Source organism: Abramis brama (genome assembly GCF_963993115.1).
Source record: "Abramis brama genome assembly, chromosome: 10".
Classification (NCBI taxonomy): Eukaryota; Metazoa; Chordata; class Actinopteri; order Cypriniformes; family Leuciscidae; genus Abramis; species Abramis brama.
The window spans coordinates 2,376,032-2,393,120 of NC_139972.1; the positions used below are offsets into that span (position 1 = coordinate 2,376,032).

The 17,089-nt window shown below is 37.2% G+C and overlaps 1 protein-coding gene across 3 annotated transcripts in view; it reads left to right on the forward strand.

Annotated features, from left to right (window-relative positions):
• Positions 1-209: 209 nt before the first annotated feature.
• LOC311091384 (uncharacterized protein) overlaps positions 210-17,089 on the forward strand; it is a 64,312-nt gene continuing 47,432 nt past the window's right edge. For 2 of the 3 annotated variants that reach the window (XM_084127330.1, XM_084127331.1), the window contains exons 1-4: positions 210-396; positions 2,855-2,951; positions 3,063-3,176; positions 5,338-5,451. In XM_084127330.1, coding sequence (XP_083983456.1) covers positions 2,902-2,951; positions 3,063-3,176; positions 5,338-5,451 — 278 coding nt within the window. In that variant the 5' untranslated portion in view covers positions 210-396; positions 2,855-2,901. The remainder of the gene's footprint in view (positions 397-2,854; positions 2,952-3,062; positions 3,177-5,337; positions 5,452-17,089) is intronic. The other variant, XM_084127332.1, reaches the window with a different exon arrangement.

Below are 17,089 nucleotides of genomic sequence, written 5' to 3' on the forward strand. Positions count from 1 at the left end.
GCTAATATAATAATGTGGGCGTGGTCTGTACCGCGAAATTAAAACACATTAAAACTTCCCTTAAATGCGTCTGAAACAACAGTGTCCTAATATAATACAAACATTTCCCAATAACGTGAAAAGCTTTTAAATCTGTTCAGTGAAAAATTCGCTGTGACGAATCGGTCGCCGTCGAACATCTGCTGGAAATTTAGGAAAATATATCTGCATGCACGCGCATCCCCAGTTAACATGAGTTAACTTGATCCATAACACCAGGTCCACCATTTCAGCATGAACAATACGAATACAATACGGGAAAAATAGAGCATCAAAGTGTTTATCGACGTTTTAGAAGGAATTTTCATGTATCTTAATGGTCTTAAAGCTGTATCTTGTAAAAGTTTGATTAATAAGGTGAGTGTTTATGTGTGTGTGACTTCCTCATATTAATATGAATATCTGGAGGACATTTTAAGTAATTGTCTGATATGAAATCTTTAAGGGTTTCTTTCATTTTAAAGTGTATTTTGTGTTTGGTGGGTCTAGATTTGTTTTTGTTTTTCCACGGACTAAACATGTTCAATCAATCCGCGTTTCTCGGTGTCCGTTATTTTTCATAAAATGTATTTATTTATTTATTTAAAGTTTATTTAACAGGGACCATACAAGCAAACATAGTTACAATACAAAGCCTGTAACTGATGCGCAGCATATAGAGTTTATAGCTAGTGCTAATTTTCAACTCCTGTCCCTGGTTGGGCATTTCTAAGAACATTATAAAACAGATACATACATAAAAAAACAACAAATATTTCAAAACTATACATGTACATACACACATACATATATACATATATACACATACATGCATAATCATACACAATTATAACAACAATTAAAAATGTATACAGTTTTGGTTTGTCTTTAGCCACAGCTTAATCCTGGAAGTGAACTTTTTGAAGTCAGATATGGCCTTAATATCAGATGGTAATGCATTCCATAGCCTACAGCTCTTAACAGAAAAGGCAGTCTGTGCAAAGCTTGTCCTACAGTATGGTATTGTACAGTTATGATTTGTACTACTTCTAGTAACTCTTTGGCTGTTCTGTATTTCAATAAATTTACTAAGAGGCTCAGGTGCTAAATTATTAATACACTTGAAGATTAATTTAAGGAAACATAAATTACTAAAGCTTTCAAAGCTTAATATTTTATATTTCTCCAGTATGTAACAGTGATGATAGCGGATTGGCTTTTTATCCATAATTTTTATTGCTCGATTGTAAAGTGAACCAATGTGTTTTGTTGCAGACGGAGCTGCTTGCCCCCAAACTGTCATGCAGTATGAAATATGTGAAAACACCATAGCATGCATGTACAGTAGGGCTGCCTGGTTTGGTATATAGTGTCTGATTAATTTAAAACAGTTAAGATTTCTTTGTATTGTTTTAGAGATTTTCTTGATATGTTTAGTAAAATTAAGTTGCAAGTTAATTTTAAATCTTTTATTTAGATCAAGTTTCTTAATAGAAAAACACATGGAAACTGTCTTTGTAAAATTTAGCACCAACTGATTTTGATTGAGCCACTGTCCGACATCAGCCATACATGCAGAGAGAACATCAGCCGCCAACTCTGGTGACTAATAGCGGGTGCATAAAGAACTGCATCATCTGCATAGAGCTGGAAGCTGGCACCTGAACAGTTTAATGGTAGGTCATTAATAAAAAGACTGAACAGCAAAGGACCAAGTACAGAGCCCTGTGGTATGCCCATTTTGATGTTCAATAGTGAGGATTTTTCCTGGTTAACTTTAACACACTGAACTCTAGCCTGAAGATAAGACGCGAACCACTGTACTGCCTTAGTAGAAAAATTAAAAGATGACATTTTAGTTAAAAGTAAACTATGGTTGATTGTATCAAATGCCTTTTTAAGGTCAAGGAAAACAGCTCCCACCACATTACCCCTATCCAGTGATTTCTTCACATTTTCAATAAAACAGCAGTTTGCAATTTCAGTGGAATAACCTGATCTAAAACCAAACTGCTGTGGGTGGAGGAACTGATTGGCTTCTAAGTGATCAACCATTTGTGCTGCTACAACTTTCTCAATAACTTTAGATAAAATAGGTAAAATAGATATGGGACGATAGATTCTGAATCCAACGGTCGACTTGTTGTTGTTTGTGTGTGTAAAGGCCCAATGAGCTCGAGTTAACGCAGTCACATGATCCTTTTTCTCCCACACTCCAGATATGTTCAGCTAAAGCAGTGGTTTTCAATCCTGGTCCTGGGGACCCACAGCTCTGCACATTTTATGTCTCCTTTATCTGACACACCCAGTTCAGTTCATAGCTCTTTCCTAACGAGATGATCATCTGAATCAGGTGTGTTAAATGAGGGAAACATACAAACTGTGCAGAGCTGTGGGTCCCCAGGACCAGGATTGAAAACCACTGAGCTAAAGGATGACACATGAAATCAAAATTGACCATATTTACTTTGTTTGCCTAAATTGATCGTTTTGTGGTAAACAATTCATCCATGCAAGTCAATCCACACAAAAAATTTTTTGGCTTCGTAATCTTTAATCAAAATCTGAAAATGCCCCTCCCCTCTGCATTGGAGGACCTTCCCTGATGACGTAGGTTTGAGGACTTGGGTTGGGAAACGCTTAACCACTCCCCTCAAACCGTTAGTCTGCTATGAGCGAGAGATGGAGAGGAGGAGCGCTAGAGTAAAACCCTGCCCTCTGTTCAATATTCTGTTTCACTGGGAAATACGTCACAACACTGGAGAAAAGTCGTTTGCAACTTCCGGTTCACGCAGACTTTAATCATAATTTAGTGTGTGAATGTTTCTTCATCCAGAGTCAGTGGAGGAGATCAAACTCATCAGATTCTCCTGTATCTTCATCATGGCTGATTCACAAGGATCCAGAGATGGAGATTTTCCTCCAGGATGCAGGTACTTTCAACAAACACTGTTAAATATTGTGTTGCATCACAGACCTTTATCAGTTGTGTGTAATCTACACAGTAATCTAATGGATTAAACTGAATCTGTTCTCTGTTCCAGTTCAGTCCAGCAGAAGAGCTCAAACCCAGAGTCCAGCTGTGTGTCTATGAAGAGTAACCAGTCTATGGATCCGCCAATGAAGTTAAAGAGTGGAGAAACACAGTCTGATCTCAGGTATAGGGGTGAGCGGGGCACACCGTAACGCAGGGCTAGTTGTAACACACTTGTTTTAAAGGGGTGGTATAATGCCCTTTTCACAAGATGTAAAAAAAATCTCTAATGTCCCCAGAGTGTGTGTGTGTGAAGTTTTAGGTCAAAATACCCCATAGATATTTTAATATAGTATGTTAAAGGGGAAATTAAGCAGTTAATCAAGTTTACGTGATTTACAAGATGGATTTCCACTATAATCAACAATTATATAAGAAACATGACAAATGTAAACATATTAAAGGAAAAAAAAGAAAACCGTTATATCTTTCACGGCCAGGGTCAGGTTATCTAACATGTGACGTCACGGGGTTGGTTGGCTTTAATAAACCTGGCTGAATGTAGGAATATCCCGACATCAAACTGTCTACACCGCAGAGTTTTGACCGCGAACAACTAATGTTAGGTACAGTCATTATTAGCTAACAGCTGTAAGCATGAACTAGCTAACACTAACTTAGTGTTTAGCTAACTTTAGTGAAGTTTATTAGTACCAGACAAAAAGACGACGTCTAACGTTATATTTTAACAAACTGCACATGGAAACATTGTTCGCGATGTCTGCCATCATATTCCTGTCTCTTGTCAACACCATGTAAGTTAGCATGTATTAATATATGCATTTGAGCCGATACGGCGTGGGAAACGAGCAGTGGTAAGTTACGTTGTTATGTCAAACAGCCGGTGGTGGTTTGGGGTGAAGAGCGGGTTGGTAAGTTGCAACGCGTGTGGCTGTTGTAATGCGATGCCCACCGTGTCAGTGTCCATCTGCTGTATATAACATATAACGTTAGACGTCGTTAGTTGTTCGCGGTCAAAACTCTGCGGTGTAGACAGTTTGATGTCGGGATATTCCTACATTCAGCCAGGTTTATTAAAGGGTTAGTTCACCCAAAAATGAAAATTCTGTCAGTAATTACTCACCCTCATGTTGTTCCAACCCCGTAAGACCTTCGTTCATATTCGGAACACAAATTAAGATATTTTTGATGAAATCTGAAAGCTGGATCACTTCTCCATAGGCTGCTATGTAACCAAAACTTGCTGGCCCAGAAAAGTTATTAAAGAGATCGTTAATATAGTCCAAGTGACTACAGTGGCTCAATCTTGCGCAAAAACAAACAAAAATAACGACTTTATTCCACTATTCATTTCCTTCTCTCTGGGCCTCTAGTTGGTTCACGTAGTGTTTTAGCGCAGCGCGTCTGTGTTATGCATCACCCGCATCACACAACATGACCAGCGTCGGCCAATAGTGAGCCTACGTGTGACGTGCAACACAGACGCAGCGCAAAAACACTACGTGAACCAACTAGAGTGATAACCGGCCTGAATAATCTGAAATCGTGTTCGCGTCAGTCTTGTTATAATGGAGGGAAAATGTGTTGTGGGGTGACGTCACATAGGTGACATGTAGTCTTTCTCGTTATGTCTTTTCCACAACTGCTAGCCAAAGAATCATACAATATACTGTCAAACTCGTAACATGAAAAATTATATAAAAAATTCACAGACAACATATGTTCACATTCATGGCACAATTCAAACGGGACCAGAAAATAATTATTTTCTCACATTCACTTGCATTGACGATTTTTCAACCTAGAGGTGCACTTGGGGTTTTACGGATGGGCGGGACTTACCAGCTCTATAAAGCCCTGTCTACGGCCCTGTATTATGAATAAGATTAATAATGAATGTGAACATACTGTGAATGAATTTAATAAACTTAGTTAGGCTACCTAGCTTTCCTAGTAGCTTTCAGTAAATTAATGCATCTGAGAAAATGAATCAAAAAGGAAATTTTTTTTTTTTTTTTTTTTTTTTTTTTAATCATCATACCCTCATTGGGGGCTGAGCCACAGACACAGACTGATTCATTCATACTGGTCACACACATTTCAGTTCAGTTAGAACCAGATGCATATTTGTTGATATTTGTGTTTTGAAAGTTTTTGATTCATTGTTTTGACTCCTAACCAATATTCTACATTAAAAATTGTAGTCTTTTTATATGGGCTAGTAAAATTAATTTCGTGCTACTACCAAAATCTGAAGAGTGCTTGCCCGAAGGGCTACCAGCGAATTTGAAATTTTGCGAGCCCTGATCTGTTATCTTTTCCAGTTCAGTCCAGCAGAAGAGCTCAAACCCAGAGTCCAGCTGTGTGTCTATGAAGAGTAACCAGTCTATGGATCCGCCAATAAAGTTTAAGAGTGAAAACACACAGTCTGATCTCAGGTATATCACTTCTATAAAAGATATGCTTATAGTATTTGATTTTTATGAAATTATTCTTAATATATACAGCAGTTTAATGATCTGGATTTGAACTAGAGATGTGACGGTGATAATATTCTCCCACCGGTTAATCGACTTGTGACAACACCGGTATTACCGGTTTCATCGTGGGGGTGGGGGGTGTTAGAGTGATGTAATTTTTTTTTTTTACATGGCGTCAATTCATCATTCGTATTGAGTTTGATTGACATGCGATCTGACCAATCAAATTCCACCATTTTTGTGCGACAAAGCAGTCAGAAGAGTTATTGATTAACTTCGGTGGATTTGAACTTGGCTTTAACTGAGGCAATCTGTCACAACACATTAAAGAGCCAAAAAACGGTAGGCCTATTTTATATTTGACTGACCAAATTTGAAAGTTGAGACTTTGTTTCATATTAAATATTACCTGCTTGGTCCTGTCTTTTCCGCGCGTTGTCAGTGTCCTCTATTTTTCACTGCTTGAGATCATGTTGAGAACAATAACGCCCTATTTGAGGGCGCGATTTCGGATTCAACCACAGTGTTTGAATGGTGGGTTCGTTATTATTCTTGAAAAACGCAAGCGCTTTTAAACATAAAACGTTTATTAAAAAGAATAAGAATACACCATGTAAGGTTACATTTCATCACTTCGCGAATGGACAGCGACTCTTAAGTAGCAGGAACGCGTTCTCGCGCATTCATGTTAAGTGCATTTTTGGGAAACGCGCGTGGAATTGCGGCGTGTGATGAGCGTAACCTTGCACATAGAGAACGCTCTTAAGAGCTTAGATACATCGTTATCGGGAAACCCGGAATCTCCGCACTAGCCTAACTGAAAACTATGAAACCCGTGTGACCGGCCAACCGGTGAAAAAATACATTAAAGAAACTATTCCCTCTGATTTTGTTTCATTAATAAATTTTGACTAATCGCAGCAGTCTCGCATTCGTTTAGAGCTCGTGTGAATTTAACGAACAACCTCGTTCCAACAGGAAACGCCACATGAATTTCACTGCGCTTTATGAGTTTTTCTTTTGCGTGAAAAGTTCGCCGGAGATGTGTTAAAAGATTCATTCATGCACACAAGAGAGTGCATTCATGATTATTAGGCTACCGGTATACCAATCCTTGTTCAAGGCCGAAAAGAGAACTCGATACTGACGCGCGTCTTTTTCGTGTGTGTGTGTATGTATGTGTGCGTGTGTAATAGGCAGGACTTACAGCGCGGTCTCTTGTTTTGTCACGCTTGAATAGTTGAGCATGATCATACAACGCTAGTCAACTGGTGACAGAAAATATGGATACTGCGTAATTGCTTTAAAAAATTTTTTTTGCGGTGCTGCGGTGGGCAAGTGATGAAACCGGTGTTGCGACTGAACACCGTGTAACACCGGTAACACCGACTATCGCGCCAAGCCTAATTTGAACCAAACAATTCTAAGTTCAAATCATGTAAGTTTCAGTCAATAATGATTATCATTGTGCTCTTGTGTGAAGCTGTATGTATGTATTGCATTAATACATTCACACACTGTAAAAGCTGTTGGTCTGTTACTCACAGGGTTTCTGCAGGGCATTAAAAAGCATTAAAAGTCATTAAATGGATTTTGCTAAAATTAAGCCTTTAAATAGCATTAAAAAGCATTACATTTTAATCCTACAGGCATTAAAAATGTACATATAGTTTTAGTTCTATCAATTTATTTGAATATAGCCTTCATATTTTTTTATTTTGAATTGTCACAAAATATGTACGTTAATGTGATAAACACGCGGAACCAGATTGGTAATTGCTTCCGGCCCGGAGCAAAATTGCCGTGATTCGGAGGTGATGCGGGCATTTTGTACAGCAGGAATAACAGGAATAAAACTAGACCAGAAAAATGGGAAAGTGCAAATTCCAGCAGAAGTGGCTGAAAGACAGTTTAAAGGGATACTCCACTTTTTTTGGAAATGGGCTCATTTTACAACTCCCCCAGAGTTAAACAGTTGAGTTTTACCGTTTTCGAATCCATTCAGCCGATCTCCGGGTCTGGCGGTACCACTTTTAGCATAGCTTAGCATAGATCATTGAATCGGACTGGACCATTAGCATCTCTCTCAAAAAAATGACGAAAGAGTTTCGATATTTTTCCTATTTAAAACTTGACTCTTCTGTATTTACATCGTGTACTAAGACCGACGGAAAATGAAAAGTTGCGATTTTCTTGGCTGATATGGCTAGGAACTATACTCTCATTCCTGCGTAATAATCAAGAAACTTTGCTGCCGTACCATGAGTCCAGCAGGCGTAATGATATGACGCAGCGCCTGAAAATAGGTCTAATAGGTTAGACAAACTTAGTCCCGGTCACGTTGGAAGTTACCGAGCTGGGGACTATTTTCAGGCACTGCGTCATATCATTACGCCTGCTGGACTCATGGTACGGCAGCAAAGCTATGCTAAAAGTGGTACCGCCAGACCCGGAGATCGGCTGAATGGATTTGAAAACAGTAAAACTCTTTAACTCTGGGGGAGTTGTAAAATGAGCCTATTTCCAAAAAAAGTGGAGTATCCCTTTAACGTGTTAGAGGTGGTGATGGCGCAGTGGATAAGACACATGCCTTTGGTGTGAGAGACCCGGGTTCGAATCCACTGTGAGACACCAATGTGTCCCTGAGCAAGACACTTAACCCCTAGTTGCTCCAGAGGCGTGCGACCTCTGACATGTATAGCAATTGTAAGTCGCTTTGGATAAAAGCGTCAGCTAAATGAATAAATGTAAATGTAAATGTAAAACATTTGACATAATTAACGCTGAATCAGTTCATTTTTTTTCATCATAAGGAACAGAGAAAATCACTTCTCGGGGTGTGACGAGACACATCTCACAAGACGAGACACGAGATTGGACACGATTTTTCAGAAATTCTCAGTGACAAAATTCATGACTGGAAAAATAGTATGCAGGTGCATTTTGAAAATCTTCTAATGGATGTCATTTCAGGTCTACTTAAGAGTATGACTTATCAAATGCATTGAACAAAAACAACATGCAGTGTAAAAGGTTTTTACTGACTGGCTTTTCTCCTGTATTATTTCACATAAGTCTCTTCAGACCTTACTGTACATTTATGAACTTTCAGAAATTCTGATTGAGGCTGTGTATGACCTCCTAACTGAACTCCTTTCCACAAATTGAACATTGAAATAAAAACAGTATAACAAAAATAAATATCAGTTTTCTCTTAGTCTTAGGTGCAAACAATAAGTGCAAGTGCAACCATAATCAAAGAACTGTAGTGCACTGACTCTTTATCATTTTTTTGAAATTGCTTTATTTTGCACCGGCAGTTACAGGGTTAATGTAGCGCGTTCAAGGCTGGTTAGAGAGAATCGAGCGAGTGCGTTTGTCTCTACAGTAGGGGTGTCCCCAACTATGGATTTTCATAGTCGAATCAGAATCGTCAAGTCTTGCTTATAGTCGATTAATAGTCGAATCATGTGTATGGGGGCGGGGCTTTAACATTTCAAAGCCGCGATGTACAGAAAATCACACAAAGATATATAAGAAAATGTATAAAAACATTTTGCATCAATAAAACTAAGAAATAACATAAATAACTCCAGAAAGGCCACACTGCAGACAGGATTTACATTTCACATGCAAATCAAATTAAATCGGCTAAATTACCGCCTGTGCGAGCAGGCTCTAAACATCGATGCACCGAAAACATTTAATTTACTAAATTAAATTAGAACAGAATATACCTTTCTAATAAATAAAAATACAAAATGAAATTAAAGCTGCAAGCAGCATTTATCGGGGTTCAAGCAGTTAAGGCCTTTAAGGCATTTAAGCACAAAAGCATCAAAAGTTATTAAGATTTATTTAGCAAGCATGTAACCACGGACATAATAGATGGAAAAGACCATTTACAGCCAATACAGGCAGTTTACCATGGGATATATATGGTTTTAAAGCTTTTTAACAGTTATAGCGCCACCTATGGTCCGATCTCCATAAAAATGTTTACTGTGACCTCAAATTGAACCCATACACATGTGTACTGAGTTTGGTGAAGATATCTCATTTACTTCTTGAGTTATAGCCATTTTAGTAAAATAGGCTCCTCCCACAACAATTTACCACATTCTAGTATTATTTACTATGATTCTAGCATGATTTGCCATATTCTAGCATGATTTACCATGATATACTACATTCTAGTATGATTTACCATTGTTTACTGTGATTCTAGCATGGTTTACCATAGTTTATCATGATTTATCATAGTTTACCATGATTTATCATAGTTTACCATGGTTTACCCTGTTCTAGCATAGTTTACCATGATTTACCATGTTCTGGCATGATTTACCATGATATACCACATTCTAGTATTATTTATTATGATTTACCATGTTTTTAGCGTGATTTACCATGATTTACCACATTGCTAGCAATTATGTGAAGTATCAGTACAAATGAAGTGATAAACTCTGACAAAATATGATTGTGCTACAATAGTAATTGTTATATAAGTTATTTTTTAGTGTCTTATTGTTATATAAGTGATTTTTAGTGTCTAATGAATGCAAAAGCATATGTGAGTAGACTTCATTAATAAGTAGAATGACCAGCAGAGGGCAGTAGAAGACCACTTATTGGCTCACTTTCACTTTAAACTTCATGATTTTCACCATTTGTCTGCACTAAAGCAAACCAGTTTTTCCATTTTAACTCCATAATGCATGTTTACACACACACACACACACACACACACACAAAGACAAATGTTGTTGTTTTTTCAATGCTATTGGAATGTGTCATTATGAAAATATATTTGAATGGTCTATAAACATTTCACAAAGTCTTTGTAAGCTATTAATCAGATTATTCAGAATTTATTCAGAAACCTAAGACTACACACACACATTATGTTGTAGATACAGATATTTGATATATATGATGTGATCAAACTGTCAATACTAATACTTTAACAGATGGATTTTGACTAAATGTAATTGTAAATGTTCAAATAGGGATTTTATAAAGTCTCAATATAAATTATAGAACAATATGACAAAATGACTATTTTAAACAGCAGGGGGCAGTAAAATACCACTTATTGGCTTAATATGCCATTATATTCATATCATTTTCACCTTTTTAACTGTTATAGAGGCAAATTTTGTCCGATCTGTCTGAAAATTTTCATGCATGTTCAGAGTGATATTTCACATGTTCTGACTTGTTTTTAAGAAGGTTTGAACATTCATTAAAGAGATATAGGCTTTCGGGGACACTTGGTAAAGGCCACATTTTGAAGTGAACCTATTATAGCTATCCAAATGAAGTAGTTCAACTTTTTCTGACAATTATTGTTCTAGTGAGTCCAGAGAATTGTATTGCACTAGTTTTTAACATTATGATATAAAAAAAAATTATATGATCAGAGATGGAAAAGTCCATTTACAGCCAATACAGGCAGTTTACCATAGGAAATATATGGTTTTAAAGCCTTTTAACAGTTATAGCGCCAACTATTGTCCGATCTCCATAAAATTTGGCATGCTTCTTAATGATGTTATGTCACATATGCTCACCAATTTTTGTGATGTTGTGTTTTTTCATTTAGGATTTATAGGCTTTTTAGTGTATTTTGCCACGCCCCTTTTCTTTATGACCCAATTATAGCCATACGAAAAATTCAAAAGTTAAACTTTTTTTTGATAATTATTGATCTAGAGAGTCCAGAGAATTGTCCTAGACTGGTCTGGTTCCGATCGGGCGAAAAACCTAGGACTAGTTCGCAAAAGTAGGTTTTTAACATGTTCGCGAATATTTAATGAACGGTTTGATTGACAGCAATGGTTCTTGAGGCAAAGTTTTTCAGCATGAGCAGATCTATCAAATGATATGCATTTTGTTACGATAAGTGTAACACCACGTGATTACAGAGCCATAAAACTCGTTAGTGCCAACTAGTGGCTGATTTCTTTCAAAATTCTTACAGACCTCTAGGGCCATGAGTCGAACATGCCCACTGAGTTTCGTTCCGATCGGCCTCCGTTAACCTTGTCTAATAGGTGCTCAAACTTCATTGGCCGATGGCGGCCATGTTTTTTGAGATACACCAATGTCCTCATAGACATACATGACACCTTGGACCAAGACACTGCATACCAATTTTCAAGTCAATCGGACTAATGGTCAGGTGGTTATAGCCAGTTTTATGTTTTTTTCATGTTATAGCGTCACCATGTGGCCAATCGCCACGATTTTTTTACTGTGACCTCAGATTGACCTCTTAAATAATTGTACCGAGTTTGGTGAAGATACCTCATTTACTTCTGGAGTTATGGCCGTTTTAGTAAAATAGGCTCCTCCCACAACATACAATTTGGCGCCCCTTAGCGACCGTGAATCGAAATTTCAACTTTTTTTCGATAATTATTGATATTCAAACTCCAGAGAACATTTCTGCACTGGTTTGGTTCCGATCGGGCAAAAAACCTAGGACTAGTTCGCAAAAGTAGGTTTTTGACAAAATTCAAAATGGCGGAAAAATTTGCATACCGGAAATGAAATCGGAGATATACGTTTTGTTTGCCATGAGGTCTTGATTACATTGATATAAGACACTTGAGTCTACGACATACAGTCTAGGAGTTATGAGCAGTTTCGCGCTTTTGGTCGCTGTAGCGCCACCTATGGGCCGATTTGGCTAAGTCCGTGTATCTGAGTAGCGAGCAATACTACTACCATTTGACCAAGTATCACGTCTCTAGGCCTTACGGTTTTGGCTGCACGATGCGTTTTAGGGAAGAATAATAATAATAATTAAAGCTGCAAGCAGCATTTATCGGGGTTCAAGCATTTAAGGCCTTTAAGCACATAAGCATTTAAGACATTAAGATTTATTTAGAAAGCTTTTAACCACTGAAAAAATAGATGGAAAAGTCCATTTACAGCCAATACAGGAAATTTACCATAGGAAATATATGGTTTTCAAAGCTTTTTAACAGTTATAGCGCCACCTATGGTCCGATCTCCATAAAAATTTCCATGCTTCTTTAGCATGTTATTTCACATATGCCCATCAATTTTTGTGAAGTTCTGAGTTTTTATTTAGGCTTTATAGACGTTTGAGTGTATTTGGACACGCCTATTTTATAAATGATCCTCTTATAGCCAACCAAAAGCAAAATTTTAACTTTTTTTTGATAATTATTGATCTAGAGAGTCCAGAGAATTGTCCTAGACTGGTCTGGTTCCGATCGGGCGAAAAACCAGGGACTAGTTCGCAAAAGTAGGTTTTTAACATATTCGTGAATAATTAATAAACTGTTTGATTGACAGCAATGGTTCTAGAGGCAAAGTTGTTCAGCATGAGCAGGTCTATCAAATGATATGCATTTTGTGATGATAAGTGTAACACCACGTGATTACAGAGCCATAAAACTCGTTAGCGCCAACTAGTGGCCGATTTCTTTCAAAATTCTTACAGACCTCTAGGGCCATGAGTCGAACATGCCCACCGAGTTTTGTTCCGATCGGCCTCCATTAACCTTGTCTAATAGGTGCTCAAACTTCATTGGCCGATGGCGGCCATGTTTTTTGAGATACACCAATGTCCTCATAGGTATACATGACAGCTTGGACCAAGACACTGCATACCAATTTTCAAGTCAATCGGACTAACGGTCAGGTGGTTACAGCCTGATTTATGTTTTTTTAATGTTATAGCGCCACCATGTGGCCAATCGCCGCAATCTTTTTACTATGACCTCAGATTGACCTCTTACACAGGTGTACCGAGTTTGGTGAAGATACCTCATTTACTTCTGGAGTTATAGCCATTTTAGTAAAATAGGCTCCGCCTTCTTTAAACATTTTGGCGCCCCTTAGCGACCGTCAATCGAAATTTCAACTTTTTTTCGATAATTATTGATATTCTGACTCCAGAGAACATTTCTGCACTGGTTTGGTTCCAATCGGACACAAAACCAGGGACTAGTTCGCAAAAGTAGGTTTTGGACATAATTCAAAATGGCGGAAAATTTGCATACCGGAAATGAAATCCTTGAGGCCTTTTTTGTTCGGCTTGACCCAAGGATTCCAATGATATAAGACACTTGAGTCTGTGACAAACGGTTAATGAGATTTAAGCAAAAATATGATTTTTTTTTGTTTGTTGTACTGTAGCGCCACCTATGGGCCAATCGGGGTCATATTTTGATAACCTCTCCTCGATTTTTGTACTACCATCTGGCAAAGTTTCAAGTCTCTAGCACTTACGGTTTGGGCTGCACGATGCGTTTTACGGCAGAAGAAAAATAATAATAATTAAAGCTGGAAGCAGCATTTATCGGGGTTCAAGCATTTAAGGCCTTTAAGCACATAAGCATTTAAGACATTAAGATTTATTTAGAAAGCTTTTAACCACTGAAAAAATAGATGGAAAAGTCCATTTACAGCCAATACAGGAAATTTACCATAGGAAATATATGGTTTTCAAAGCTTTTTAACAGTTATAGCGCCACCTATGGTCCGATCTCCATAAAAATTTCCATGCTTCTTTAGCATGTTATTTCACATATGCCCATCAATTTTTGTGAAGTTCTGAGTTTTTATTTAGGCTTTATAGACGTTTGAGTGTATTTGGACACGCCTATTTTATAAATGATCCTCTTATAGCCAACCAAAAGCAAAATTTTAACTTTTTTTTGATAATTATTGATCTAGAGAGTCCAGAGAATTGTCCTAGACTGGTCTGGTTCCGATCGGGCGAAAAACCAGGGACTAGTTCGCAAAAGTAGGTTTTTAACATATTCGTGAATAATTAATAAACTGTTTGATTGACAGCAATGGTTCTAGAGGCAAAGTTGTTCAGCATGAGCAGGTCTATCAAATGATATGCATTTTGTGATGATAAGTGTAACACCACGTGATTACAGAGCCATAAAACTCGTTAGCGCCAACTAGTGGCCGATTTCTTTCAAAATTCTTACAGACCTCTAGGGCCATGAGTCGAACATGCCCACCGAGTTTTGTTCCGATCGGCCTCCATTAACCTTGTCTAATAGGTGCTCAAACTTCATTGGCCGATGGCGGCCATGTTTTTTGAGATACACCAATGTCCTCATAGATATACATGACAGCTTGGACCAAGACACTGCATACCAATTTTCAAGTCAATCGGACTAACGGTCAGGTGGTTACAGCCTGATTTATATTTTTTTAATGTTATAGCGCCACCATGTGGCCAATCGCCGCAATCTTTTTACTATGACCTCAGATTGACCTCTTACACAGGTGTACCGAGTTTGGTGAAGATACCTCATTTACTTCTGGAGTTATAGCCATTTTAGTAAAATAGGCTCCGCCTTCTTTAAACATTTTGGCGCCCCTTAGCGACCGTCAATCGAAATTTCAACTTTTTTTCGATAATTATTGATATTCTGACTCCAGAGAACATTTCTGCACTGGTTTGGTTCCAATCGGACACAAAACCAGGGACTAGTTCGCAAAAGTAGGTTTTGGACATAATTCAAAATGGCGGAAAATTTGCATACCGGAAATGAAATCCTTGAGGCCTTTTTTGTTCGGCTTGACCCAAGGATTCCAATGATATAAGACACTTGAGTCTGTGACAAACGGTTAATGAGATTTAAGCAAAAATATGATTTTTTTTTGTTTTTTGTACTGTAGCGCCACCTATGGGCCAATCGGGGTCATATTTTGATAACCTCTCCTCGATTTTTGTACTACCATCTGGCAAAGTTTCAAGTCTCTAGCACTTACGGTTTGGGCTGCACGATGCGTTTTACGGCAGAAGAAAAATAATAATAATAAAAATCAGTACAATTACAATAGGGTTTCAGCACTTCGTGCTTGAACCCCTAATTAAAGCTGCAAGCAGCATTTATCGGGGTTCAAGCAGTTAAGGCCTTTAAGGCCTTTAAGCACAAAAGCATCAAAAGTTATTAGTTTTATTTAGCAAGCATCTAACCACTGACATAATAGATGAAAAAGACCATTTACAGCCAATACAGGCAATGTACCATAGGAAATATATGGTTTTAAAGCTTTTTTAACAGTTATAGCGCCACCTATGGTCTGATCTCCATAAAATTGCTTACTGTGACCTCAAATTGAACCCATACACATGTGTACTGAGTTTGGTGAAGATATCTCATTTACTTCTTGACTTATAGCCATTTTAGTAAAATAGGCTCCTCCCACAACAATTTACCACATTCTAGTATTATTTACTATGATTCTAGCATGATTGTGCTACAATAGTAATTGTTATATAAGTGATTTTTTAGTGTCTTATTGTTATATAAGTGATTTTTAGTGTATAATGAATGCAAAAGCATATGTGAGTAGACTTCATTAATAAGTAGAATGGCCAGCAGAGGGCAGTAGAAGACCAGTTATTGGCTCACTTTCACTTTAAACTTCATGATTTTCACCATTTTTCTGTACTAAAGCAAACCAGTTTTTCCATTTTAACTCCATAATGCATGTTTACACACACACACACACACACACACACACACACACACACACACACAAAGACAAATGTTGTTGTTTTTTCAATGCTATTGGGATATGTCATTATGAAAATATATTTCAATGGTCTATAAACATTTCACAAAGTCTTTGTAAGCTATTAATCAGATTATTCAGAATTTATTTAGAAACCTAAGACTACACACACACATTATGTTGTAGATACAGATATTTGAAATATATAATGTGATCAAACTGTCAATACTAATACTTTAACAGATGGATTTTGAGTAAATGTAATTGTAAATGTTAAAATAGTGATTTTATAAAGTCTAAATATAAATTATAGAACAATATGACAAAATTACTATTTTAAACAGCAGGGGGCAGTAAAATACCACTTATTGGCTTAATATGCTATTATATCCATATCATTTTCACCTTTTTAACTGTTATAGAGGCAAATTTTGTCCGATCTGTCTGAAAATTTTCATGCATGTTCAGAGTAATATTTCACATGTTCTGACTTGTTTTTAAGAAGGTTTAAACATTCATTAAAGAGATATAGGCTTTCGGGGACACTTGGTAAAGGCCACATTTTGAAGTGAACCTATTATAGCTATCCAAATGAAGTAGTTCAACTTTTTCTGACAATTATTGTTCTAGTGAGTCCAGAGAATTGTATTGCACTAGTTTTGAACATTATGATATGAAAATTATATGATCAGAGATGGAAAAGACCATTTATAGCCAATACAGGCAGTTTACCATAGGAAATATATGGTTTTAAAGCCTTTTAACAGTTATAGCGCCAACTATTGTCCGATCTCCATAAAATTTTGCATGCTTGTTAATGATTGTATGTCACATATGCTCACCAATTTTTGTGAAGTTCTGAGTTTTTGTTTAGGATTTATAGGCTTTTGATTGCATTTTGCCACGCCCATTTTATAAATTACCCTATTACAGCAATCCAAATGCAAAAGTTAAACTTTTTTTTGATAATTATTGATCTAGAGAGTCCAGAGAATTGTCCTAGACTGGTCTGGTTCCGATCGGGCGAAAAACCTAGGACTAGTTCGCAAAAGTAGGTTTTTAACATGTT